Consider the following 27,701-nt stretch of genomic DNA (forward strand, 5'->3'; position numbering starts at 1 on the left):
ACCGTCCATCAGCCGCCGCGTTCGGGTCCCCGGACACAAATTCTCACCGTCGTAAATTTGCACCGGGTGGGGCGGCGGGACCGCCCCTCCATCAAGAGTCGGTGAACGCCGTCCCCTCCGGGTGGGACTCTGCGGCTCATATTAGCCGCCGCCCTCCGCCGGGTTATCAACCTATTTCATTCGGGGATTCCAAAGCGGACACTTTATTGACGGGAGGCGCAGCGCTGACCAAATTACAGGCGCCCCCAAGTCCCACAACATATATGTTGTTTTTAATTCCGTATGTGCATGTGCGCCTCATTATGGGATGGCGATGGGCATGCCCGCCCACCTGTTTCGCATGGCTCCCACCTGACATCAGACATGATGTCAGGTGGACGGGTTATACCTGCCGCAATTTTTAGTATTAATCCAGCAGAGGCGTTGGGGCACCACCTTTATAATCTACATCCAGGCACCCCGGTTTCCCCAAAATTTTGGTTATTTTCCTCAAGCTTTGCCGAAGTTCTTTTCAAACGGCAACTTTCTAAATAATAGCATATGATGAAGACAATTTACCAACAAAGATCATGTAGCAAGTTTTGGCAAATTTGTCCAGTCACTCAAAGTTTTGTGTTATATCAATATCATTTTACATACATTTTGCGAAACAAACGTGTCCTTGAGTAGCACTCAAATGCGTACATCAACAGCGCAAAAGAAATGCAATTAGAGGAGCACTTATTCAGCGACGAAATCCATCTGAAATCATTTGCAAAAATTCTCCGCAAATTTGGTCAATCTTTCTTAACTTTGTAACTAAGTTGTACCCATCAAATGAGTGTCCACGTTACAAACATGTCAAGAGCCTAAAGGCTATTAAATGATGATTTCGTTTTTTAATAAGCAACAATAATCACCAAAAATATACAAACTTTCAAACTTTGTCAAATGTCCCTAATTTTCGGCCACATTTTTTTTTTAGCTTTTTCCTTTAATCAAAAGGTGTCCCAGAGTAGCGATCAAATGAATAAGTCTTAATAAATGAATGATGTCTCTCATTAACTAACACCCCCCAAAAAAAAAAATTTTTTTATCGGTACCAGAGTTTTTCAGACCCTCAGTGAAATGACATGTAAATAATGATAGAATGAGTTAGGCAGTGAGTAGCGCTCAAACGCATGCGTGAAGTGTCCACCAACAAAAATGAGCAAACTCTCAGAGGCACCTTTACAATAACCACCCCCACCCCTTTCCACCACCACCACCCCCTTTCTAGCATCCATCGCCGTGGCCAACTGTCCCCACCCGCCGCTGTTAAGAGCCTCTTGAGTGAGCGCTTGTGTGCATTCAGCACATTTGGGGCCGGGTGGATATTGGAAATGTCAGGACATTTACTCTTGCTTATGCGCGCTGCCACTGAGCCGCCGTAGCATCGTAGCTCGCGTACCCTCGAATGTATTATTCATGGCGGGCGTACGTGCATGCGCCCGACTCGACACGGTCTGTGTTCCGTAAACGCGTTAAATTATAGAGGCGTGTGTTGCCATGATGAAGTGAAACTGCGCTAGCTCCCAACTTTTCCACATTGTTGCCTAATGTCAATGTGAGTTTTGTCAAGAAATGCGGCCCATAGTAGCACCCAACATGTACAACAACTGTAATTGCTATCAACTAATAACGCTAATTTACCAACAAAATTGTCGCGGGATTTCTCTCAATCTTGTCCAATCGCGCCAACTTTTCCCCAAATCTTGGGTGTCGAAACAAAAATTGCACAAAATCCCAAAATCAACTTTGAGAAGACCAAACTTTTACCGCAAGTTTCGCCAACGGATGCACATATGTTTAAATTCTATCAAATGATTATGTCTGTAATTTTAGAACAAATCTCCAAAATCAGCATAGAAGACCTCACAACTTGGTTGTATCCTAAAAATTCCCACAACCTTGAATGCGTCCCAAAGTAGCACTCAAAGATGTACGTCATTGGTTGAAATCATCAAAAATCTTCACACATGACCCGGTAACTTGGTCACACTCCCCAAAATCTGCACAATTTTGGCCAGTTGTTGTCATTTTGCGCAGTTTGGGCAAGCAAATGAGTCCTCGAGTAGCACTCAAAGGTCAATACGCTAAATGCTTTCAAATGATAGCGTCTCCCAATTTACCAACAAAAAAATGCTCGTTCCCTGTGCCGCGTACGTGGAAATGTATTATACATGGCAGGCACTAAATTATGGAGGTGTGTGTTGCCGTGAGGCAGTGACAGGCTGCAAGAGGCAGCAGGCGGTGGCCGGCCAAGTCAGCAGATGCACAAAATGGCCGACCGGCCGCATGGACAAATGGCGCGAGCGCCTCATTCCGCACGACATTTAACATACGTGAAGAAATCAAGACTATCGGCGTTTCATCGGCAAAACGTCAGTGGAGTAGGAGATGAATCCGTTGGGCCGTCGTCGTCTGATCGCGGGATTCTGCGTGGGCTTTGTGAAAGCGCACCGCTGGGAACGAACGCCAGATCCAAAACTTGTACGTGAGCATCCTGTTCATGTCAAGCGCCACTAGCTGTGGTCTTCAAGGAGAACGGCCCCCTTTCGCCCTCTTAATGGCCCACAAGCGCGCAGTCCCGTGGCGCCAGAGTTTCCTAATCGCGGCCACGCTCGTCACGTTGATGGGGAAATTTGATGAACGCCGCCCATTTGGGTGGCATTCCGTCGAGTCAGGACTCGGAGATGAGGGACGGGTAGCGGAGGCGGGAGATATTGGAGGTCACGCCGTTAACAAATGTGGTCTCATCACAATTAAGAAGCTCACCCGTGATTTCATTAGCGGGGAACGGAGACGTCGTCGCACTTTTAATCCGTTTTTGAGGAGGCGGGACAGGATGATTGTTGGATTTTTCTGATGCGAATGTTCACTCGTTTGACTTTTAATGAGTGACGCAAATCCACGACAAGAAAGTCATCGACCTGCCGTCGACTGGTATGTTGATGAAAATCTTAGTGGCCGCCCATTGCGACTGGCGTTATTAATGTGTCTCGCGCCTGCTGCATGACCTGCGGCCAGGTAAAGAGTCATTTAGCACAAAATTTGCAAAGGGTTAAAGCACAGACCAACAACAACCTCAGGAATCTCTGACCCAGGCTCGAAACCTTAAAACCTTCGTTTGAAACCCAAATATGAAACCATAAACTCTGGGTGGAAGACATTTGAGACGTTGATCTTAAACCCTAATTTGAAACCTTAATCCTGGCTCAAAACCCGAATTTCAAGCCCTCTCCCATGCTTGAACTTTAAAAACAGATTCATACACTACTCCTAACAACGCTCACTTAAAACCCATAAAGTAGTAAATAGCAACACTTTTTCTATATGTGTCACTTGCTTTCTTTTTGACCACGTTGCGTTCGGGTGTTGATGAAGTCATTTTTGTTGCCCCGCCCCCCAAATTGTCCCACGGGCGACCCCGGCGGCACTCTGCGGATTTTGAAGCGTGTCGCCACTAAGCGAGGCTGACACGCCGCGAGATGAAAGTCTTGTCATTCATTTGCCTCCGACAATCTGCGTATGCTAATGTCCGAGCGCCTTTCGCTCAATTTGGAGGACCGGGCCGCCGGTGCGTACTCGAAGACCCCCGGGGGCCCGTTTAGTGGGGGTTTCGAGGCGGTGTCGAGAGGTATCCTGAATCGGGGGCCTTCTAGCTCCAGGCTGGGCTTCAATGCTAATGTCTGAAATTGAGCGCAAATACAAAGAAGCAAAATACAGTGAAACCTCAAACCTGAATATGCCAAGCCCCAAAGTGGTACCATTTGGCATTTAAAACTTAATAAGCCACACGTGACTTTAATATGTCACATGTAAGCTTAATATACTGTAGCACGTATTGCATTAATATGCCACGTACAACCTTATTATGCCACGTACAGTAAAGCATTAATATGCCACATGTAACCTTAACGTCCTACATGTACCCTTGATATGCCACGCCCCAAAAGTGGTCCTAATCAAACCTTAATAAGCCACACGCAACCTCAATATAACACACCTAGTACTAAAAGTATCATTGGTCATTTGAACCTTAATAAGCCACACATGACTTTAATATGCCACTCATAACCTTTCAAACTTTAATAAGCAACACAAAACCCTGATAAGCCATGCCCCAAAAGTGGCAAGGTTCGGTGTTTAGTATGAACAATATGATTAGCAGGATTAGCATGTAGCATAGCGTGTAGCTCAAAAAAACATTTCAAAAACACTTTTTGAACATATTCTAAAACTATTTAATCATCAAAATAAAAGTAATTGCAAGCATGAAATTGATCGAAAATACCATATGTGTTGTGGTGTCTGTGTAGATGCGTGTGCCTTTGAGAGGCGTGGCTTGATGGAGCGGCATGCCAAAGCCTGGGCGCGAATTGTGATGAAAAGCAGCTTCCATGTGAGTGTGCTCATTTTGACCTTTGACTTGGCATTATAATAAGCAAGTTTATTGTAAAAATGCAATACAACGGTGTTCTCTTGTGTAAAAAGGTGCCTATAGAGTTAGGGAATGTTTTGTGACGGTGAATCAACTTCAGGTTGTGGAAGGCGGGGGCGGCGGCAAGCGCTGAATGGCGCCGCCAAGGTGGAGTGTCCGTCACCTGGCAACCGAGCGGCACGTCGGAAACCCTTGAAAGGCGGCGCGTCAATCGAAGGCGCCTTTGAGCGCCGTAGACATGCGGTTCGCTTCGCAAGTATTCACCCAGGCTATTTAGAGAGCAATAATTGCGCCGTATGGATTCGCCTTCGATGGATTTTACCCAGGCCGCCGATACATTCAATGGTGGACGGAGGCCTCCAAAGATCAATGCCAAATCCATCCAGCGCCGCATCTGGCTTATTGCTGCTTCTTGTTGTTTTCCAGCAGGAAGGGGCACAAAAGATGGAGAACATCTGCTCCACCGCAACGACTCCCAGCAGCACTAACCTCAAAAATAATCATAAAAATGCAACAAAACAAGGTCGGGAAATGGCAGACATTTCAGATCACGATAGACTGCAGCTGCTCGTTTCTGTTTGCCAGCATTTAAAAAAGCATTTGTTTATCTGGAACAATAATGGACCAATGGTCCAAGGACCTCTTTCAAGATCAAAGGAGGACAACTGTAGATTTATATAAATTGGGAAAGTCCTCTTTTAAAGCCATCTTTTTACATTTCCCTTCAAGTCCCTGTAAAGTGGAAATTACCTTCGCCTCAGAGAAGGGTGTTCTTAACCACACAAAAAACAATCAGTCGGCATTACCGACACGCCAATGAAACCAACGACGTGATCTCGTGTTTGATATGACATTTGAATCACAGCACTCATTGCCGTTGCTTCGCCATCTTGGCCCCCGGCGAGGGGCTGGCAGCCATTTCACGCTTGACCCCTCGCAGATGTTGGATCGCGCTGGCAAATGAGCTGGCGTGGATGTCGGACATCACAGAGCGCCAGATAAAGTTTAGCATGGAAAACGCGCGTCGGACAGATGCCTCGCCATCAAAATGCTTCCAAAAAATCCTTTAACGCAGCACGGACGCCTTTAATGTACACCGGGGCGGACTGACCTCACACCTGACAAAACGTTTTGCCGCGTTGGAGCGTAAAGATTGTGGAAATGGTGGAAAGATAGCAAAATGATGGAAAGATGGCGAATAAATGTCACAAGATGGCAGAAAGGTGTTGGAATGATGGTGAAAAGATGGTCGAAGAATGGGCAAAAGTGCGGCAAAAACATGTCAAAGAAAGATGGCTGAAAGATGGTGGAAATAGCTAGATGCTAAGACGATTGAAAGGTGGATGAAATATGCGCAAAGGCGGTGGCAAAACTAAAAAAAAAAAACATGAGACAGAGGTCTCTTTTTCAAGGGGAATCAGGCCAAGAAGGTGGAACACAAATCACGTCGTTACAATACAATGCAAACAGAACAGAACACAGGACTAAACATGGTGATATGGACACCAAAAGAAAGAAATAATCCAACAAAAGGCTGAAAGGAAGCAGGGGACTAAATACAAACAAACGAGACAAGGAGGAACACCTGAACAAGACATAAGCGGCTGAGGGAGCTGAATGGTAGACACAAGGGACAGGGCCGCCGACAAAAGGTGGACACAAAAAACCCTAACAAGGCGGACATGAAACAAGCCACAACATCAAACAAAACTAGATGTACTCAAAACAAAAGTCCAAATACAGTCCAATCAAAGGTACACACCCAAAGAGACATAATAAACAGAACAGAACCGAAGCTCTGAAGAAGCTTTTTGAATTTAACACCAACAGCCCACTTGCCTTGATTGAAGCTTTGCAGATGACCTGGATGAGCGGGAATCTTCAAAAAGATGGCGCTCCATGTTGGCAAGATGCCGTTGAGATGGCACTATTTCACCGCGTCGCCGCTCCCTCCCCGCTGCCCTTCAAAACTTCGACTCTCCCCGCACTACTGCCGCCACATCTGATGAATACCGGCGGACGGTTATTGGCACGGGCGACACTTTCGCCAATAGGTGGCCTGCTTGACCCCCACTGTACACACAAACACACAACCACATATACGCGCGACACCGGGATCAAAGAAGCCCGAGGGACAACAAGTGTCACGGCTCAGGCCAAAAGAAGTGATGAACGCCTCTGCTCCTACACAATTAGCAACAAATTGGCTTAAAAAAAAAAAAAAAAAAAAAAAGGTTTTCGTGTAACCCTGATGACACTTTCCTGGGATCCAACCTACGAAGAAGACTCATCATACTTTGCACTTTTTGTGGTTCGTCAGTGCAATGCGGGGCCACCTCCAATTTCCATCCCAGAAAGTGAATTTCGGAGATTGATAGGAGACTAAGAAAGAGCTATATCACCTTTTGTGAAATATTGATTGAGTTGACAGATGTTTAGACTTAGACTACTATTGCGCTTTTTTTTCTTTTTTTTTTTTTTTTTTTTTTTAACTGAAGATGATGACAGTCTCTCCTTTGTGGATAAATGTGCAAGCAACATGAATATCAAATATGATCCCAGTCCAAAATGATTATATATGGCCAAATGACCAACTGTGAAGAAAACATTTTCATTTTCTGTAGCCAAGATATACGTCGACCACCCCCCCCCCAGATTTTATTGCACTCATAAAACTTGAAATCACTCTCCTGCAAATATGACAAAAATGGAGTTAGCCCCTCAATTACAACACTGCCAAAATACCAATGACATCATCAGCAACTGGTTGACGTCAATACGACTTTCATCACATTAGTGTTGACTGAAAAAAAAAAGAAGTCGCAGTACACAAACACACACACACACGCACACACACACACGTGGCCTGTAGTGTGGATCACATTTACCAAGAGCCACACACACAACACACATAGCCCAGGGCACAAAAGACCACAACACAAACAAACTCATTTGTAACCTGCCTTAACACACACACACACGCGCGCGCACAGGCGCACGCACAAACGCGAGCATAACCGAGGGGTAACACAACCCTGGTGTGTTTATCGCGGTCTCTCTGGGAGAAGGATCATAATGTCAGGCGTGTAGCGCTTGGCGATCTATACGCGTCGCCATTCCGATATCTATTGATGCCATTTAGCCGGCGTATTAGCTGCGGTGGCGGCGCAGGTAAATGTCAAGAGTGGCACTCGCTCCGCTGCTTCCACAACGTAATTGGAATCAAAGGTGTTGCCGGGCCGCCGGACCAGCTCGTTCAAAACGACAAATCCAAAGTCTCCCCCGTGTCCACACGATGACACTTGAGAATATACAGCAGTGAACCCCCATCAGCTCGCAAACTTAAATACGATTCAAAAGAAATTATCTGTAGAACGAATACGACATTTATTAGCTCAAAGAAGTTCCAGGAGGCGGTTATGATCAGAAGAGATAGCGTACAACTTTGGGGGGGGGGAAATTTTCAGAAATATTTTTTGTGAGGGCCGAAATAACACTTTGGAAAATATAGGACTTAATTTCAGAACAGATATACTTGATCAGATAAGTATATTTGGGGAAATATGACTTTTCATGAAAAATGATATATTTTTAAAAAATCTTTCCATTAAAGAATTCTGTGAAATGTCGCTTGCTCCTTAACCCCAAACAAATGACGATGGTTCGCTGTAACAACGAATGGCAAGCTTCACTTTATCACTATAGCCAGCACTGCCAAGTTGCTATACAGTACTCACACGCGCGCGCGCGCCGACACTCACACACACTCACACGCACGCACGCACACCCACACGCATTCCTTTGCGAGCCGAGGAAGAGCTGACTGCGACATTTTTCTACCTCTTGGAAAAAAAAAAGTAGTCGCTGTCAGGATGACAAATGAGGGAAGAGCGCGCAGGCCAGCGCCAGCGCGCGCGGCGGCGTTCTAGCGTCCGGGCGACGCATTCGGGCACTTCCACCTTCCTTCCTCCCAGCTCACCAGTTAGCAACACGCTGTTCGCGCATTAGTGATTAGCGACGTCAAATCAGGAACAGCAACATTTGACCTGCCTTTTAGCCAACTTCACTGGTCAGGTGTTGATCAGCAAAAGGGGTCCAAGCCTGGCTTCTAAACCTCATTTAAAATCTAACCAAGGCAATATTACGTTGAGTGAATTTTATTTGATTCATTTTCCCGCAGATTAGGTCAGAAATATGCAACTTTTTTCCCCCGGAAATTATTTAGAACTTATTTTCAGGAATGACATTTTTGGAAATATTACTTTTACAGAAATGTTTGTTTTTTTCTTCCTGGAAACATACTTCACTTTTTTTCCAGAGATTTAGGACTTTATTTTTGTAAATATACAAAGTTTTTTCGGAACTAGACTTTTTTCCTAGTTGTTTGGATTTGCCGAGTTAGGAAACTGCAACATCAAACGATGACGTGATTGTCAGAAAGCTAGCGGGCGTGGCTTTGTCTAAATGTTGCTTTTTGGCGGCTTTTGTGTTTGACGTCTTCATTTATTTACATTAGGTCTGCATTTTTCGTGTCGTTTCAAACTAACAGTTTGACACGTCTCCGCTAACACGGTAGAAACCTGACAATCGAGTCTGCCGCTTTTGTTTTGCCCTTGACGCTCTCACTTTCTCGTCCTCTTTTGTTGCCGTTGAAGCTTTTGTTGTCTTTTGCTTACGGCGACAAAGTCCCGCAGGCATCTTGCAGATAAGAGTCGGAAGAGGCGGGCGTGTAGGAGCTCGGCAAAGTTACTGCGCCGGATCAATTACAATGCAATTACAATGGGACAGAAATACAAGCCGGGCCGAGGTTCCGTCGGCACCGATCTCAAAAGATAAGACGAGGGATGGTCCCCGAGAACGTCGCCCTGATGTCAATAAAGTCTCAGTCGTCCCCGCCGGGGCGGGCGGCTCAACGCCATCAGACGTTGCTGGGCGGGAAATACGGGATCAGCAGTTTGGAGACACTCAAAGAAACAAGTCAATCAATCGAGAGGAAAACAAGAGAGGAGCGATAGTGGAGACTGAAAGAACTGATGTCACTTAGCGGCATGCTAACCCAGGCTTGAAACCTTACTTTGCTTCTCTGTAAACTGAAGTCAGGAAAGAAAGATGTGCAGCGCTAGCGCTGCAGCTGCATCGACTGCTGTCAGTTAGCATTGTGCTCACCCAGGCTTCAAAAATGTAATTTGAAACCCTAACCCTTGTTTGAAACCCTAATTTCCTCCTCTGTAAAACTAGATGATGATGCGACAGTAAAACAAAGGTGCACATTGGTAGCCGTGCGACGACATCGACTGACGCCAGTTAGCAGCATGCTAACCCAAGCTTGAAAATGTGAAACCTCAGTCCTTGTTCCCAAACTGAGGCTTGAAACTCTACTTTTCACTTCTGCAAAACGAGCTAATGACACAATGGGAAAACAAAGAGAAGCGCAGCGGCGGCACTGACTGCTGTCAGTTAGCTGCATGCTAAAGAGTGTATAAGGGATTAGAGGGGATTAGTGCTATCAGATCACTGGAGGGTTATCGGCGGTCGCGGCAACATGGAGCCGGCGCACCCCCTCCCCACCCCCACCTCTTCCGCGCCTTACCCACCCACCAACTGACTCCCGGCTCTCCGACGTCCTCGTACGAGTCCGCTTATTAACCCATTAAGCCGTGCGATTTACGAGTTTGTCGAAACAATTAAAGCCTGTGATTTTTATTAGCGGCGCGACGGAGCGCCTCCTCCCTCAACACCACCAAAGTCAAAATCCCCGCCAGCCGCCAAAAAGGAGGCCCCACTCGGAATATTAGCGTGATTTAGGATGCAAAAGCGGCGCACGTTAAAACAGCTCGCAGCTTTTATTCCAAGCGCGCCCCTACACAAAACCAATTTAGCCGCCATTGATCGCTTTTTGAGCAATTAGATTTCCATTGATGGGGAAAAAAAAAGTACAGGCCCGCTTGGATGAGGGTCGTGGGGGAGGGGGTGGCTGTGGCGGATGGTGGGGGTTTGCCACTGCGCCTTGCACGTTTATTCAAAACGTCTGACCGACCCCAACCGCCGGCATCGCCCCCCCGACAATCATTCAGCCGACATGACAAAGCGACAAAGCGTCACATGAAATATCCGTCGTTCTTTCCAATATTGCCTCTTTGTTTCTGCAAAGTCAGCTGATTTTCTACATTGCGAAATATCGAGCGTTTCTGAGGGCCCATGGGCGGCAACCAACCGAAGCGGGGCGGAGGGGTGCTTTCATCCAAGCACATTTTGCTCTGTTTTGATGGAACTGGAGTTGGTTTTCTCCCCTTGGGTGCGGCTCATTTGGACAAGAATCAACAGAAGAAACAACTCCGTTGACACCTAAAAGCACCGGGACAGAAACGAATAATGAGGGCTCACTGAAACAATCAATTCCGTGCTTTGCATTGTCGCTAGTAAGCGGCTAAGTTAGCATTTAGCTTGTGACCACGCATTTGTTATTTTCTGGGTCGTTTGTGTTCATTTTTTGTTGTCGTTATTAGTCAATTTAAAAATCACAACGCGACCGTTGGTGACCTGTAAACAAATTAGACTGCATTGATTTAATACTTTTGGGTGCATCATAGCAGCTGGCATCTGGTTGCCATTTCCCGCCTCGTCTTTTTTTCCTGTTCTGGTTTACTTTCTTGTGACCAACATAAGGCGACCAATGAGGCGAAACGGTCATTGTTTACACACATCAAATGCGGTACGAAAACACCCTTCGGCCTTAGGCCGGAAGCTTCTGGTGCCACGACGAAAGCGTCAATCAGCGGGTCTGAAAGCTCGCTTTGATTCCCCCACGTTCTCCAAGCGACTACTTCATTATTCTGAGCATGCGGTGCGGGTGAAAGGGCAGCGAGTGGATTCAAGGCATAAAAGGGGAACACGGAATGCCATTAATGCCAAAGTAGGGAGTAATTCCCGCCGCGCTCCCATAGGAAATCCAGCGTGCGGCCAAAGCCGGAAGATTTTGACAAATGCCTTCCTCAACAGCGGCAAAGGAGACAAATGTTACATTTAAAGAGAAATACTTAATTTCCGCTTTTGGTGACTCGCAGCGGATATCATTAATCAGCGAGGGATGGGGGGCGCGCGCGGTAGGGTGCGCGAGTGGGGGGTGGCCAAGTATGCTCAGTGAGCCCGCTAAGCGCCAGATGATCGCCTCCTTCCACTCAATCCATCAAGTGTGATTGGAGAAAGAAAAGGTTGGGGGGGAGGGGGGGAAAAAAGAAGAGTAATTACCCGGGTGGCGGTGGCTCGTCGAGGTGTTCCCGGGACAAGTTGAACCCCGTTTATCACACGTGACTTGTCCCTGCGCTCGACAAATATGACACGGGAGCGTTGCGGACGCAAAGTTGACTCTCAAATTAACGACTTTGAACTTGTTGTGCTGGGGGGGGCATATTATTAATAGCGACCCCTCCCTTCTCCAAAAAGTGGGGGGTGGGACCGCCATTCAAGTTGATATATGATCCCCGTTGGCCGAGCCAGTTTGAAGCGTGGCGGGTGATTGGAAAGTGACGCCTCTTTAAATGGCGTAATGAGCCGCAGCGGACGCCACGCCGTGGGAAAAAAAAAAAAAAAAAAAAAAAAAAAACGCCATCCCGTCGCACCGCCAGCCACCTCGCCACTTGATTGTCGTTATTTTGCTGAACAATTCTACTGCAAAGGCCACAGAGGGACAAAGATGGTGCACATGATTAGGTCCCGACCAAGATGGATTTTTTTTTTGAAGGCTAACGCTGATCCCGATATTTTGCAGAATAAGATTACGATAACCAGCTAATCGCTCTCAATTAATTTAAAGGAAAACTACGAATTAAAAATCACTTCTTTTTTCGGGTTAGTCAAGTCAACTTTTTTTTTTGACCGTACTAAAATAAAGTGTAATTGCACATCCACTATAGTAGGTGGCAGTGGCACTCATTGTCAGAGTGTGTACAGGGAGTATAAACATTTTTTTTTTTTTTTTTAATGTTAGTAAGGAGTGTGTAACAGAAAATAATTGAGGCACTGTTGTAACAGCAATGCCACAATGCTCATATACTATACTCAAGAAGTGATAGCGCTCAGTCCGGCGGAGGTGTGAATCCCCCCCCCCACTCCCCCCGCATTTTGGATTGTCTTCACGTAGTTATTTTAGGTTCACAAGAGTGAGGGGGGTGGGGGGTGGGGGGGGGGCGATCGGGGCTACCCTAGGTCAGGGTGTCTCTCGCCAGACATCAACAGCGATGGGCTAATGAGGGTAAGGCCTTGAGAAAATGGATGACTACTTGATATCTGAAGTAGTCACAAAATGGATCGCGGCGCTCCTCGGGGGTACGTCTGTATTGCAGAAGAAAGACTGCGCGGTCTTTGATATTTGGGCTGTTAAATCAAAGGCGAGGGGTCGCCGAGGGGTGGCCGCCATGTCGGTGACACGTTGGAGTGCGGCGGTGGCGAGCGGGCTTCCGGCGAGGAGAGCGAGACAATTAAATAGCGGCCGGCTGGCTGGCTGGCTGGCTGGCTGGCTCTCTCTTTCTTCTCGGTGGCGTTTAAAATCAATTCATTCAGCGGACTGCTGACACAGCCTGGCCCGGAGAGCCCAGGATTTATGGCTCCCTCTAATGGGCATGCTCCGAAGCAAAGCCCTGCCGTCAGCACTTTCCCGCCAGCGCCGCCAGCCAGCCAGCGGGCGACCCGTCGTCCGCCTCGCTCCTTCGCCGCCGGTTGCTGCTGCTGCTGCTGCTCTTAAAGGCGCAGGCGCGTGTTTACGTCGGCCGTGGAACTCGCAAACGCGCGGCGAGCTGACACAATAGCAAGGCAAATAAGAGTAGTCAAGCTGCATGGAGCAATGCGCAGGCCCTCATCACACTTTGCATGCGGTGAAAGAATTGTTCAGCCCTCTGGTATATATGCTCAAAAAGTCAGGCTGAATCTCCAAGTCGAGGTATTAAACCAAGATGGCTGACTTGCTGTGTCCACCAAATTACACCTCGCTAAGTAAAATAGGCAAACCAAAACCACCAGCTGCGTTATGAAACGTTTTATGGCGAGTCACCAAACTTCACTGGCACGCAATGTCAAAAATTCACAATTTCTCATGGCCCATATGTTTAGTACGATTGCTTCAAATCCGGTCACAAAATACAGAGAATGAGTTTGTCCAAAAATGACTCTTGGAGAAATACCTGAAATTTAGCCCTTTTAGTCTTTTCCAGGCAAGAATTGTTGGGGCCTTTTGTGGGTCTAATTATGATAGGCAAATCTACTAAATTGCATGCTTCTATGTGAAAATGGCTTTGAGGACTGAATTAAAACAAAAAAAAAAAAAGAAAAAAGAAAAGAAAAAGAGCCGCATTCGTTTTACGGCCAGTCATCACATCCGCAAGCAATGCCGCAAATTCAAGTTTTTTCCCGGTTTAGTGTCAGCCATCTGTTTTGTATACAGCCTTAAAATTTGGCTGCAATCTGACAAAATCTCCAGGATACGTTTGTCTTTAGGGGAGCCCTGAAAATGGCCAAGCTGAGCCGAAAATGGCTGCTTTGAAACAGAAGAGCAGACATTCTGGGTCTTTTTAGCCATGGCTTCTTGAGACTTTTTTGTGGGTCTGCTCATGATAGACATGTCGACCAAATTTCATATTGCTAAGTCAAACTGTTCCAGGGGCTGAATTATTTTTTTTTTTTTATTTATCATAATTGCCATTCTTGTAAAGAAAATGTGTAAAAAGTGGCAACATTTGACATTAAATCTTCATTCTCTTGAAGAGAACATTTTCTCATCCAAAAGAAGGAAAATAGAGAGAAGCATTCAACACTTTGGTAAGACTTTTGCGAGGCGTAACAGAGAATTAACGCGACGACTTGCAATGAGCGGCCAGAAAGAAAATGTGCAAAATGTTTCTATTGATTTGAATTTGATGGATCGGTTATTTGGAACTTGTTGACATTCTGGCTTGACGACTTCAAATGTGCTATTACTACTAAACCATGTGACCAAACTGTGTGTATTGCACTTAGAGGATTTATTTCAAAGGGATAGTATCGCGATCATTTGGAGGTTTGGAGCTTGTGGGGCGTTTCAACACCCCAAAAGGTGTGACATGGGCGTGAGAGCAAAATTCATTCCCAATTTAAGATTTAGCAACATTCAGAATCCACTCGCAATTTTCAAGTTATCCCAAATGAAAATCTACTCCCAATTTTAAAATCCTTAACTGACCAAAATCCAGTCTCAGATTTGGATTTTCCGCCTTTCAAGTCACTCGCAATTTTAAAACCACCCACCAAAATTCACTAAAACGTTTTTTACCAAACAAAATCCGATCGCAATTTGATCACTTTCCACCAGCCACATAACACAATTTTGAATTCCTCACTGACCAAAATCCTTTCACAATTTTACATGTATCAGCGATCAAAAGTCCATTCACAATTGAAGAATCATCTCCAACCAAAATCCAAGCACACTTTTAGATTTTTCACCAGCCTAAATACATCACAGAAGAAAATCAACAGAATTCTGATTTATTGCCAACCCAAATCCACTCACAATTTGAGAGCCACTCAAATTTCAACTCATCGTCTGTTGAGCGTGATAAATAAATAACTGAAAGTCCTCCACCATACATCTGAGGATTGTCATGGGGAGGGCGCATAACGCAGCCCCCCAGCAACACACGCCGGCGGTCCGTCATTAAGGAGGCAGGGTGGCGATGGCGGCAATAAGAGATAATTAGACCGCTTTCAAATGGCCGTTCTGACCCGCTCCCTCGGAGAAAGCGAGCAAATGGCGGCGGGCCCGTTGAACCTCGCCGCCACCTGCTCAACGGCACCGCCGAGGCCGAGCGGCGGCGGCGGCGGCGGGGGGAGCGATGGCAGCCAAGCGGCGCCTGCGGGCGCACGCTGCACATTAGCCACAATATGGCCGCACGTGGGGGGTGGCGAGGCGCAGCCGTTACGAGAGTGCGGGCACGAGAGTGCGGGCACGAGAGTGGGACGCCGTTTTTGTCAACGGGCGCTGCTGCGGCAAAATACCGCCGCAACATGAGAAGGCAAACTATTTGAAACACCTTTCGAGTTGGCAGCAATGTTTGGGGGTCCTACCTGCCCAGCTGGGGGTCTCCATGTACAGGTAAAGATGGTCGGGCTGAGGCTGTGTCACTGGACTCTCTGCTGGTGCTTCGACCTCACGGTGGGATGAAGAAGCCTGAAAACAGCAGGAAGACCACTTTACTTTCATTTCCTTCTCAACGGCAGTTTATCTTACCAGCTGAGCAATTGTGAAGTAGCATGTGGCTCACTTTTCAAAGTTAGTTTGCACACCAACTGTTTATTATAATAATTATCGACACAAATGAGAGCTTATCCAAATAAGGGAACATAGGAAATAAAGGAAGGCATTTGAAAGAAACTGCAGCAACAACAACGATGGAGGAATGGGATGCTAGCTGTTTAGCGACTCCACTAATTAACATTTGAAAATATAGGAAAGAACGTCTGAGTTAATAATCATACATACATACATATATACACATATGGGATTTGGTGAGCCAGAGATGGTTTGTTGCTGAACGTCAGCATTCACATGCATTCACATGCACGCTGCTGCTGGTAGTTTGTTTTTTTTCTGCTGACTCTGGGATGTCGCCGGTCCGCAGTCTGGCTCTAGCCCAGAAGTCCGGCCGCTGAACCGCGACTAAGAGAGCGAGCGAACATTGATTTCATCTTGGCGAAACTCTACGCAACACACACACACCCCCACACAACCACCCACCCCCGCCCCACACACACACCCACACAAAAAACGCCCTGCGTGCAGCAAAGTAATTTGTCATTTATCAAAAGTAATTAAAAGCAATTCCTTTCCCTCTGCTTGATTGGGGATTGACTAATTGTCGAGCGAGGGGGATAAATAAAAGAGGGCCGGGATGAATTTTGCAGGAGGAGCAGCTAACCGGTGTAAAAAGGAGGGGCCAGACATCTGCCTCGACACGATTAGCAAACACGTGCGCGTATTCCGCCGACCCACAGGCACTAAATAATATATTAGCGCTAGCATATTGACCGGCCCGCTTAAAAGGCTGCGTCAACACCGCAGCGGCAGCAAAAGTCGGGACGCGAGCAGATGCTGCGACCGCGCGCGCTAAAAGCCAGATCGCCGCGCTTAAATACCAACAAAGCCACCCGGGAACGAGCCACGTAAAGTTAGCGTCCGATGAAAGCCGGCGGTGCGGCCGCTAACAACCTCCGGAAGGCCCCGTTGGCTTCCGTGAGGCGGGAATGAAAATGTCAGGATTGATTGCCAGCAAAGAGGTTTGAGGCGCTCGCAGTTTCGCTTCTCTTCATTTGATTCCATTCCATCGTTAGCGGACGGGGTTGGGGGTAAAACGGAAATGGAGGCGGAAGCCGTGACATACGGCAGCCACTAGAGGGCGAGGTCTCAAGAGCTTTTCTAAGTCAAACAAGTTGAGGCACCTCACATTCAAACACTGCATTGTGTCATGCTAAGTAGTAGAAAGTGCATCGCGATTGTGAGAAAAAAAAATGTGTGTAAAAAAAATGATGTTCAACTTGATTCATGCGGTGAGTCGGTGTCTCCCACAGCGTATTTCGGAAACAAATGATTATTTTGCCATGAAAAAAAAAAATCCTTTCTCAGTCTTGTTTTTGCTATTTTTCAGTTTGTTGTGTCACAAAAGCGAAAAGTATTTGCGACAAAGTGGCTGGTCTGTTTTTTTTTTCATTGTCATTTTTGGGTTGAAAATGTTTTTTGGTGAAACCAACCCATGATTCAACTGCTGACTTTGAAAGAACAGAAAAAGGTAGAAACAACTCTTTTTTGGCTGCGATTCCACTCTTTGTTTTGGCAGGCTTGGTGTCTGTTTTGATGCAGAACACAAGACTATGCCAGTCTTAAAAGATCAGTCAAAACACTTTCAAACACTTGGCAAAGAATGAATTCATATTTGGGCTCCGAGTCCCAACATTTTTTGGGTGATCCAAAGTGTTGTTCAAGATGTGGATGATGAGCACAAGCCCGATTTTCCTCATAACGGAAAAACGTATTTTATGCACTGTGATGAGTTTGCTTAACTTTGAGTTGTGTCGGTTGTGTCCAGATTCAGGCTGTGGATCCACGTCCCGATAAGAACTCAACATATGCAAATTGCATTCCGATACGTTCACAAGTTTGACATTTATAGAAATGGGGGTACAGAATTTTGCATCTTGAGGTCATACTGAAGCGATAAAGTGAATTTCCTTGAAATCACATCAAAACTTTCTAATCTGGTTTTGTACTCAGTCATTTTACGAGCTAAAAAGTTATAGAAAGTGAAAAGATTTGAATGGAATTTGGTGCGCTGCTTCCCAAGGACAAATGGCTTAACTTTGGATCAAAATCAGCAAACACCTAATGTCATGGACGTCCTTTCAAAACATGTTCAAACATGTCCTTGGAAGAAAAAGGAGCGGATTAACTTTTGATCAAGATCAGATAACAAGAAAATTCATTGACATTCCTCCGAAACGTTTTCACTGACGGCCGTCTTACAACAATGATCCGATTTTTATTATAAGCCGGCCCTCAAAAAGTTACAGAAATGGAAAAGATTGCCATGAAACCTGATGTGGACCTTTTGGAAACAATCCAAGGACGGACGCATTCATTTTCCATCAGAAGTAATTTCATCGACATTCCTTCAAATCGTCTATGTCCTTGTTACATTTTTTTGGGTGTTAAAGACCGTGTAAAGCAAATTCAAAGATCTATTTTGAAGACAATTGCTGAAAATGTGCAAGTACTGAATTGTGGCGATATGGCATTCGACTGTTTGTTACCATTTAAGTTTTCCCGATTTTATGGGCGTGGCTAAAATGACGCCAGTCTTTGGACCAGGTTTTTCGGGCTGGCGTGCTCGCTGTAGAGCCCCTCGTTGTCGGCCATGAGTGGCCGCGCATCATGGAGAGAAGATCCAGGTAAAAAAAAATAATAATAATTTGTGACAGACGGGAGCTTTGCGCTGGCACGAGGCGCTTTAGAGCGCCTTGTTGTCAGCAGTGAGTGTGTACACGTCACAGTTGAGTGCTTGATTTTTCACAATTAGAAAACCTCATTTTCCAATCCTTCACCTTCCAGGGGTTTTAAGTTGTTCCTTTTATTTCTAATTTGGAAAAAGCCTCCAACTTGAAACATTTTAACCAAAAGTTTTACGATCCGACAACAGATGACTTGCGATGGTGATGAAAAGCTGATCGATAGCGCTGAGAGTCAATCCCGAGCCTGATGCTAAATTTCGACATTTTAGGACCATTTTTTAAGGCCACTCCATCAAATTGAAGACCTCCCCTTCAATAAAGCGATATATATGAGCACCAGGAGCGAACGTTTTTATAGTGACGGCCGACTAATTACATTCTGTCAACGTTTTCCCAAGAAAATGGAAGCATGTTGTTTATTGTGCGTGTGTGCGGCATTTTGAAGCGCTTTGAACGGCGGAATTTAAAGATGAAGTGTCACTTTGAAGACTCATTAAGGTGGCCATTTTGGGGGGAACGCTAAGGAAAACTTAGTAAGGATCAGCGGACGCCCGGCTCCATCTTTGCTTGCAAACTTTTGGCCCGGAACTCCAGGGAACAAAATAGTACAAACAAAATAATAATAATGCAAATAATTGCCTTGGCGGAGGTAAACTAAAAAGCACAAAAACTTTTAAACTATTATTTTGTTCTTATCAATCTATCTATCAATTATTCGGTTGTGCTTCTTTGTGCTTTTTTTAAAAAAAAAAGAATATATATATTTTTTTTATTCTGCCTAATACTGGTTTAATCAATTATAACGCTAAAACTGGTATTATTTTTGCTTTAAAGCCGCTGCTTTTTTGCTTTAATTTAATTAATTTTTGCTTATTCAGCTTTAATTCACCTTATTAATAGTTGGTGCTTATTCATGCTTTAATTCTGCTTTGTATTGCTCCAATCCAGCATCTTACTGCTTTACGTCTTATTAATTCTTTAATTATTCTTAATGCTTTAATTCTGATTCATATCGCTTTCATTTATCTTATCGATTACACTTGTCTTCCTAAATACTTTGACTGTGCTCATTCGTGCTTAATTCATCTTATTAGTACTTTAATTCACATTTTTAATACTCGGTACTTAACGTAATATTTTATTTGAACTTACTATTGCTTCACCCGTGCCTACTGATGCTTTAATCTTCCCAATTAACACTTTATTTCAGCCGGTTAATTATTATCGATGCCGAACACGGTGCTTATTGTTGCGTTAACGCAGCCGATGAATGTTGGATCCCGGCTCGGAATGGCTTTGATCGATCGGATTATCGCGTTTGGATCCGATCGCGTCTCCAGTCTGCTTTGAGATGCTTTCACGGCGCTTCTTCTGGCTCGCGCCGCTTCGTCTTGACGGGCGCGCTTTAGGTACAAGAGCCTCGTGGAGGCCCCGCAGGGAGCTTCAAGTGCTCCTTAAGACTCCTCGAAACCGCATCAGCGCAAACGAAGTACGCGGCGGAATGGCGGAGTGAGGCGAGGCGTCAGTTAAGTCGCCGCCTTCCCCAAACGTTTACGGGGGCCCCAAATATCCGATGGCAGCAATCGTAGCTTCTCAGCTTGAATGCCAGAAATTCATCATCCCATTCATTATTTTAATAGCTGTCATTTTTGGCTGCGTCCTCCCCCAAGGCGCTGACTTATGGCGAGCGGCAGCGGCGGGCAAACGGGATTTATCGTAATGTTTGCACCAGGTAGCCCGCCGCCGTATTTCAGCCTTTCACTGACATGCCATTAAAACGCGCCGCTGATTAAACAACCACTCCACGCTCGGCCAAAAAACTGACAGCATGCGTGTGCAGTGTGGACAGGTGTGTGTGTGTGTGTATGTGTGTTGAGGGGTTATTGAACACACACACGCAGTTTTTCACTGGTCCATCCAAATCAATTTAGTCAATTTGTCCCTTGGTTTTAGTTTCTTTTCAGTAAATAAACAAAGAAATAAATGAATAAATACATTTAAAAACAAGCAAACCAAAACCTTAGACTAAATGAAGTAATCTACCTATCTACCAAATACTTGCCCTACTGTATCTAGTTTCCCTATGTACTACTTTTCTAGTTTATGTATTTCCCTAATACTGTGTAACAATTGTAGCAACCTATTCTACTGAACCAATGCAATCGACCAAACGAGCCACCTGCTGAGTGATATTAATTCACTCTGCTGAATTTACGCAATCGACCGAGTAATCAATCAATTTACTCAAATCTATAGAATCTATATACGTATCTAACTACTAACTGAATTCAATTGTCTAATCTACCTAGTTAACCAACTCATCAATGAGCCGACAGTTCTTACCTAATCGATTTACCCAACAAAGATCGACATAAGGAGTAGAGGAGCATTATGGGTAGTGTAGTCCTCACATGGCAACATCAACGGGGGTAAGTGAAGTTTATGAAAAAAAAAAAAAAAAAAAATTTTTATTGTTTTTTTGTGATGTACATGTCGCTAGCAATCATCGTAATCATAATTAGTTGCGATGTTGGCACGCCGCTCTTATGAGTAAACACCACGCTTGTGAAAAAATGATTTAGTCCCGTCCTAATCGATTCCGGATCCCGGTTGCGTCGTGGTCGTCGGAACGCTTTCGAGCGCCGGCGTGGAGCGGGGCACTCCAACGCTTGCGCGACGCTTCTATTAAATGTAATTAGGCGCTTTCTTTGGGCTAAACGGCGTTTTCACGTTTGAATAGCAAGCGACGCGTGTTCCTTCCATTAGCTCGCAGCGCCTCTCAATTATGTTCCCTCGTCGGCCGCTTGTCGGACGCTAATGAAGATGAAACGCTTTCATTTTGACACTTAATTATTTCATATTTAAGCAAGGTGCGCCGCACCACACTCTCCATGCTGTCCCCCCCCCCCCCCAGCACCAAAATCAAACTGTTCTCTGTGTTAGCTCCAATGTTCAATATTTTGCATATTGCAACTCACTGGAATGTCAAGGTGATGACTTACAAAATTACAATAGGAGTGCTTCTACTTTTGCATTATTTTTACTCTCGAGTATCATCTTACTCATAGGTTAGGTAACAAAATACAACTTTTACTCTTAAGAATAAATCAACTTTATTCCTGAAAAAAATAACACTTAAAAAGAAAACAAAAGATATGATTCTGATGAGATTTTTTGGTTCTAGAAACTACAAAAAAAAAAAAGAAATAATCTGCAAAATAGCAGGGTCGCGGACCTGGTGATGGAGTGGGGGTTACTCGACTTTTTTTCTTTGAAAACAAAAATGAAGGCATTGGTTTCAGTCCACGCTGTGACTGGATGGAGGTGGCGTCTTTGATGTATCTGTGCCATGGCATGTGGGCGAGTGTGCGTGTGCGCATGTTGACTTTGTCGCCATGTGGCTTTGTCCAACTTTTTTCTTCATCCTGAGGGCTGTGTTGCTCACAGAAACTTTACCTTTCCAGCTTAAAGGAATCGTCAATTTGCCTGAAAAAATATTTTGGAAGAAGAAAGGGTGTCATTTCAAAGACTAAATAATAAATGGTTTATTTTGTTTGTGAGAAACGCATTTTTAGGGAATAATGTTTTTGAAGTCATTATGTTTTAAGGAAAAAAAGTGATCTTAGCACGAAAATCTTTTTTTTTTTTTTTCAAGAACAAAAGACAATCCTATGTGAATAAATGCATGTTTGGAGAGAAAAAAGGCACATTTATTTCAAGAAATAATTGTGTTTTTGTGAGATCTTATGAGAAGTGAAGTTAAGAAGTTGTACGATTTGTTTTAGATTAACAAACAACAACATTAAAAATTTGAAGAAAAAATACAAATTTCCGATTTTGGTGTAAGAAAAGTAGTTATCTGATGAGAATTTTTTTTTAAGGAAAAAAAAAATGAATTTTTTTTTTAGAGGACTAAATAGTATTCTTACTTCAGAAGAAAACCCCCCAAATTATACATTTTATGTGGATAAATGTTGACTCCTTAGGTTGGAAAATTATTTTTTGCAGTAAAATATAAATATAAATTAAGAAAAAACATTTTGGGATATATTCTTCTGTGAATAACGTCCTTCTGTTGGGAGAAGGAGGCGCACGACTCCTTAACGCGTTGAAGGCGGCCGCGGCGGGATCAATGCGCCGACCGGCGTTCAACGTGCCCTTTATCATGTTAATATGATTCGCATTGATGGAAGGCTTTTTCACGCCCGACTTTCCGTATCGACGGCGGTCGGAACGCCATCGCTCTTGCCGATCGTCGGCTCGCCGGATGTTGCTCTCCATGTTCTCTTTTTCGCCCCCCCCCCCCTTACGATGCCGCCGCCCCTTCTTCCGCCAGCAGACGACATGAAAATATTTCATGTTGATGCACAGAGGCTTCAGCGTGCCATCATTTTTATTTACTGCATATTTAGATTTACAACATCCCACATGCTGATGTGTACACATGACGCTCGTAGTGGCAGCAAAATAGGTTATACATGTATGTACGCATACACATTCAGCGGTTATAGGTAACCGGCGGTTAGGCGCATGTTCCCTGTCGGTTCAAGTCATTATTCAACTTTTGAGAAGCGAGGCAAGAATGCGATTGATTTCCGATCATGGCCAACCCACACCGGCACAATCTAATGACATGACAGCGCATTTGGGGAATTATTTGAAAATCCAGTCCCCAAAGGCAGAATCAGTTAGCCGCATGAAATTTGGTAGACATTCATCATGGCTAGACCATACACCCCCTAAAAAAAAAAAAAAAGTTTCAAGAAGCTATGACTAAAAAGACAAAGTCTGCCATTTTGGTTGAAAACCGATCCTTGGCTCAGTAGGGACCAACTATATTTTATTTTATTTTTTTGTAAAATTCAGGCCCCCAAGCAAGTGTCACTAAGCAACATGAAATTTGGTAGACATGTCTGGTAGGAGTGGACCCACCAAAAAGTCTGAAGAAGCCATTGCTGAAAAGACACAAAGTCAGCCATTTTGGTTTGAAACAAACATTTTAGAAGCCAAGCACACATCCAGAATCTTTTGAAAATCCAGCCCCCACATGTAGTTTCCCGCAGCAACATAAAACTGGGTACAAGTGTCTATCGTAAGTCCTAACATATTATTATCATATCATAACAAAAAAGGCTCAAGAAGCTATTGTGGAAAAGACAGTAAGTCAGCATTGAGGTGGCCATTTAGTCTCACTTTGCTTGTTTCAAGGACCATTTGAATATTTTCAGCCCCCGAAGCTGCAAAGATGACTTTAGCAGCATGACATTTGTCAGATATGTCTATCAAGAGAATAGCCACGGAAAAGTCTCAAGAAGCCATGCCTGAAAAGACACAGGAAGCCAACTATTTTTGCTTTGAAACGGCCATTTAGGATCAATTTGGCCAGGGGTCGTTTCGAGGGATTTTTCGGGGCGGAAATTCAGCTCCTGAATCCAGTTCGACTAATCAATATGATATTTGCTAGACATGTCAATCATTAGTAGACTAACCAAAAGGACTGAGTGAAAATAAAACAGGAAAAAAAAATAGAAAAAGTGCAACAATGTCAGAACTGTGCGTGCAATGACGTTCCGGCCCTGAAGGGATTCTTCGACACCCCCTACAGGCAGAGAGAGAGAATGCTGGCAGTCCAAGAAATGGAAAGCCGAGTCATTTTCTGCCTTGAAGAGGCGTGCAGCAGCTGCTGCGAGCTTCCCGCCCGCCAACTGTTAGCAGCACGAGCAATTAAACGCGAGCGCAACGGTCGTCGGCGTGGCCGAGGTCGATTGCGCCGACTGACGCGAGCTCGTCCAATCGCGCGCGGCCTCATAAAACATCTCAATTAGAGGCCAGCGGAGCCGGCGGCCAATCGGCGGCCAATCGGCGCCCGGGCAAAACATCGAGCCCGCGGGTCCCCGCCGAGCGAGGCGACCCGTCCTCTGCGCCGCAGCCGCTGCCAGAGACTTTGTTGCAAAACGCTGCAATTAGTCATCTGGCGAGCTCGGTTCGCAGTTTTGTAGCACGCAGTCATCCCGCCGAGTCTCGAGGGGGCTTCGCACTAACTCGCTGAAACGTGCCGGCGGATTTTTGGCGGCGCTACTGCAACATTTGGTGTGTATCTGTAAAACAGGGTAGACAGTGTTCCTCTGCTAGATACAGTATATCGCTTTCGCCTTTATATAACACATTTGCGCAGCAAAGTACAATGGTTTTGGGTCACCATTTTTCAAAGCAGCGTTTCCTATATCGCCGTCTGTTTCCGAGTCTTTTTCGGCCGATCCGTCCAGGACCACAGAAAGAGTCGACTTGCGTTTTGCGCCAGAAAACACCTTTTTCTTTCTTGCTTTTGCCGGTTTTCGGCAGGCGGGACCGGTTTAGCTGAAGGCCAAGCCGATTGTCATTCTTTCAATCTCAATCCACATTTTCACCATCACATTGCACATTTTCGCCAATATCATTCGATATCATTTCGCCTTTCTGGATTTTTTTTTTTTTTTTTTCCCGTTCAGCATTCAACATGCACTTTCTCCAGAAACTGCTCTATCTTGTTGGTTTGTGTGAGATATCTAATGTAAACACCTGCAATAATAATCCCGATCATATATTCTATTCATCTGTATGTTAAGTACCACATGTCACATACACACGTGTATCTAATATATATTGCCAGTAGCGGGCCATTTCATTTCACGTCTACAGGCGAGCGTCGGGTGCGTGCCCAACGACCAGCTGGGATTTAATGTGCCGCCATGCCATGGATGTGAAAACTTGCCAGTTTGCACAAAAAAAAAAAAAAAGAAGCAAAAGTGTGAATTATCAGCGCCGGCGTTTAACATCCAGACGTGCAGCTGGATCCTAAACGGCGGCTGCCACAAAACAAAAGACTTTGCACTGGCATCTTTGATCGACTTTTTAAAGCTTTCACTCGCAAAAACGACAGCACCTTTTTCTTGTTTGGACGCTTCCCACGAGACTCGGACGATTCTGTTGTATCGGTCTTACCGAGTAACCGATTAAATCAATTCTATCATAAAAATAAGCCATGTTCAAAGCCGAGTTTATGGGACGAGCTCACCAGGCACAATTTGACTGGGAACGATTCAGTCGAATCTGTTGACAAATTCACTCGAGTGAGACATTTAGGAAGATGGAGTGATTAAGAATGACTCAAGAAATTCAAGTTAACCCACAAAATGGGTTTAGCAGCGCCATCTATTCAAGAGCTGACTTGGCTTTAACCTGCACGCGCTCAAAGCGCCACGGCTCGCACCTTTTCAATGCGTCTCACTAAAAGAGACGCGGGGGGGGGGGGGGGGGGACATCCTTTTGGCCTGTCGTTTACATCTCATGAATGCTGGAAGCCAAAGTATTTCAAGCACAAAAAGCAACAACACAGAGATGTTTTTTATTTTATTTTATTTATTTTTTTTGAAAGGCACTTTTCAAGCTTCAAAGGCCGCCAAGCCCAGAGGCCACTCGGCAAAAAACTCGGCCGGCCGAAGAAAAAAAAAACAAAAAAAAAAAAAACAGCCGCGACATTATCACTCGACACACTACGGCAACTCACATATTCGCTACTTCACATATTTAACGCTTCACTTTTTTGGGGTGGGGGGGGGATGCGGTACATTATGCAGCCTCGGCACGCTATTGAGGAATCCATCATAAGCGCCACGCTCAGGAAATGACATCAAAGACATCAAAAACATGGGGGCCTTTTATTGTTTGTTTGCCTCCTGCTCGACATTATTCATGCACATTGTACGCGGCATTATGTCACCTCAGAATTGAAAGTGGGGGTGTTTGTTTTTAAGCAAAATAGTTACTGTGGGTTGGATGCCTTTGAGTGAGTCTGTTTTATGAAAACGTGATTTGTTGTCATGCTTCAGTGCAGAAGGAACTGGTCAGCCACAAAAGTAAGTGCTTGCAGATTCATTTCCGCCTAGTAAACTGATTGGTCGGTTGATTGTTTGATTCATTGCATCACTCGTGGCTCTAGGACCTTAGGAAAAGATTTTGGGAAGATGACGCAACCACATTTGTGAAGTTTTAAAGTGTTCTGTCGGCTTAATATCAATGACGGCATAATAAATTCGATTTTTTGTTGGTGTATTCGATTAGTGATTGAAAACAGGATTTGGGGAAGGGAAAGGAAAAGTTGACACGAATACCTTTTACTGAGTAAAACATTCCGTTAGCCATGCATCCCATTTAGCTCCTGATAGTAAAACCGCCGCAAAAGTGCCCTCTTGTGGCCTATGCGGGCATCTGCCAGCTTTGGGAGTACTCGATACCTTGAGATGAGGCGGGTATTGATCCGATACCTGGTATAGGTACTCGCCCGTCCTTAGTAAAAGGTCAAGTAAGTAAAGTATGATGCAGTGAAGTTGTGAACCACTGAAAACTACAACTACAATAATACGATTGAAGCAATAAAGCGCTTTCTACCCAGACAAATAAAACCAAACAAAAGAAGACTTTCACTTCAGGAGCAAAGAATCGACATATTTTTGGTCCGCAAACAAGACAAAAATTCATTTATAAAACATCATCCAATAGGAGGCGCACTTGACGAGCATCTCTGTCATCTGTCTCCCCTGAACCTGCGAAGCCCGCGACCCGACAGGCCCCCACTGACCCCCCCCCCAACTTCTCGGAGCCACTAACGACGCGTATGATGGCCTGGCCCTCCGTCGTTTGGGCCGCATTAGCAGGACAAACAATCGTTGAAGGTCACTTAATAATGGGGGTGGCAACGGCAGCCCTCGCAGACCCTTCGCTCTCGGCCGGGGTAATTAATTGAGGGCGCTCGGCCCAAAGATTTCCAATGGCGGCGCGGGCGATGGCCGCGGAAGCCCTACGACGCCATCGATCGCTCGCAAAGTGAGAAATGCATCGGGTTCCGGCTCCACATCTTAATGGCGGCGCTATTGATGCTACCTGCCAAAACGGCCGCGTATTGATGCCCGCGGACATCCACAATGAGCTCCGCAGGGGGATAGCGGCCACCCCGCGCCGTAAATAACGGGAGCCGCCGGCCCGGGGCATTGTGGGATGGCGAAGACTGTCAGGGACGGACGGATCCATGCTCCTCAGGGCCGGAGCGCGTGGCAATTACGACGGACGATTAGCTAAACGGGCCTGATTGGAGGAATTGGATTAGACGCTGATGAAAGGCGGAACCGGCGAGGACGCCGACGCATTAAAGCGATAAATCCGCCGACCCTCGCTT

At 45.3% G+C, this 27,701-nt stretch overlaps 1 protein-coding gene across 5 annotated transcripts in view; it reads right to left on the minus strand.

Annotated features, from left to right (window-relative positions):
• The window catches only part of LOC147134099 (RNA binding protein fox-1 homolog 3-like), a 246,791-nt gene that overhangs the window by 120,717 nt on the left and 98,373 nt on the right, over positions 1 to 27,701 (minus strand). For all 5 annotated transcript variants that reach the window (XM_086054989.1, XM_086054990.1, XM_086054988.1 and 2 more), the window contains one exon: positions 15,557 to 15,659. In XM_086054989.1, the coding sequence (XP_085911115.1) occupies positions 15,557 to 15,578 (22 nt within the window). In that variant the 5' untranslated portion in view covers positions 15,579 to 15,659. Of the gene's footprint in view, positions 1 to 15,556; positions 15,660 to 27,701 lie in introns of those variants that run through there.

Source organism: Filicampus tigris, chromosome 16, assembly GCF_054856515.1.
Source record: "Filicampus tigris isolate MCC_2025a chromosome 16, RoL_Ftig_1.0, whole genome shotgun sequence".
Classification (NCBI taxonomy): Eukaryota; Metazoa; Chordata; class Actinopteri; order Syngnathiformes; family Syngnathidae; genus Filicampus; species Filicampus tigris.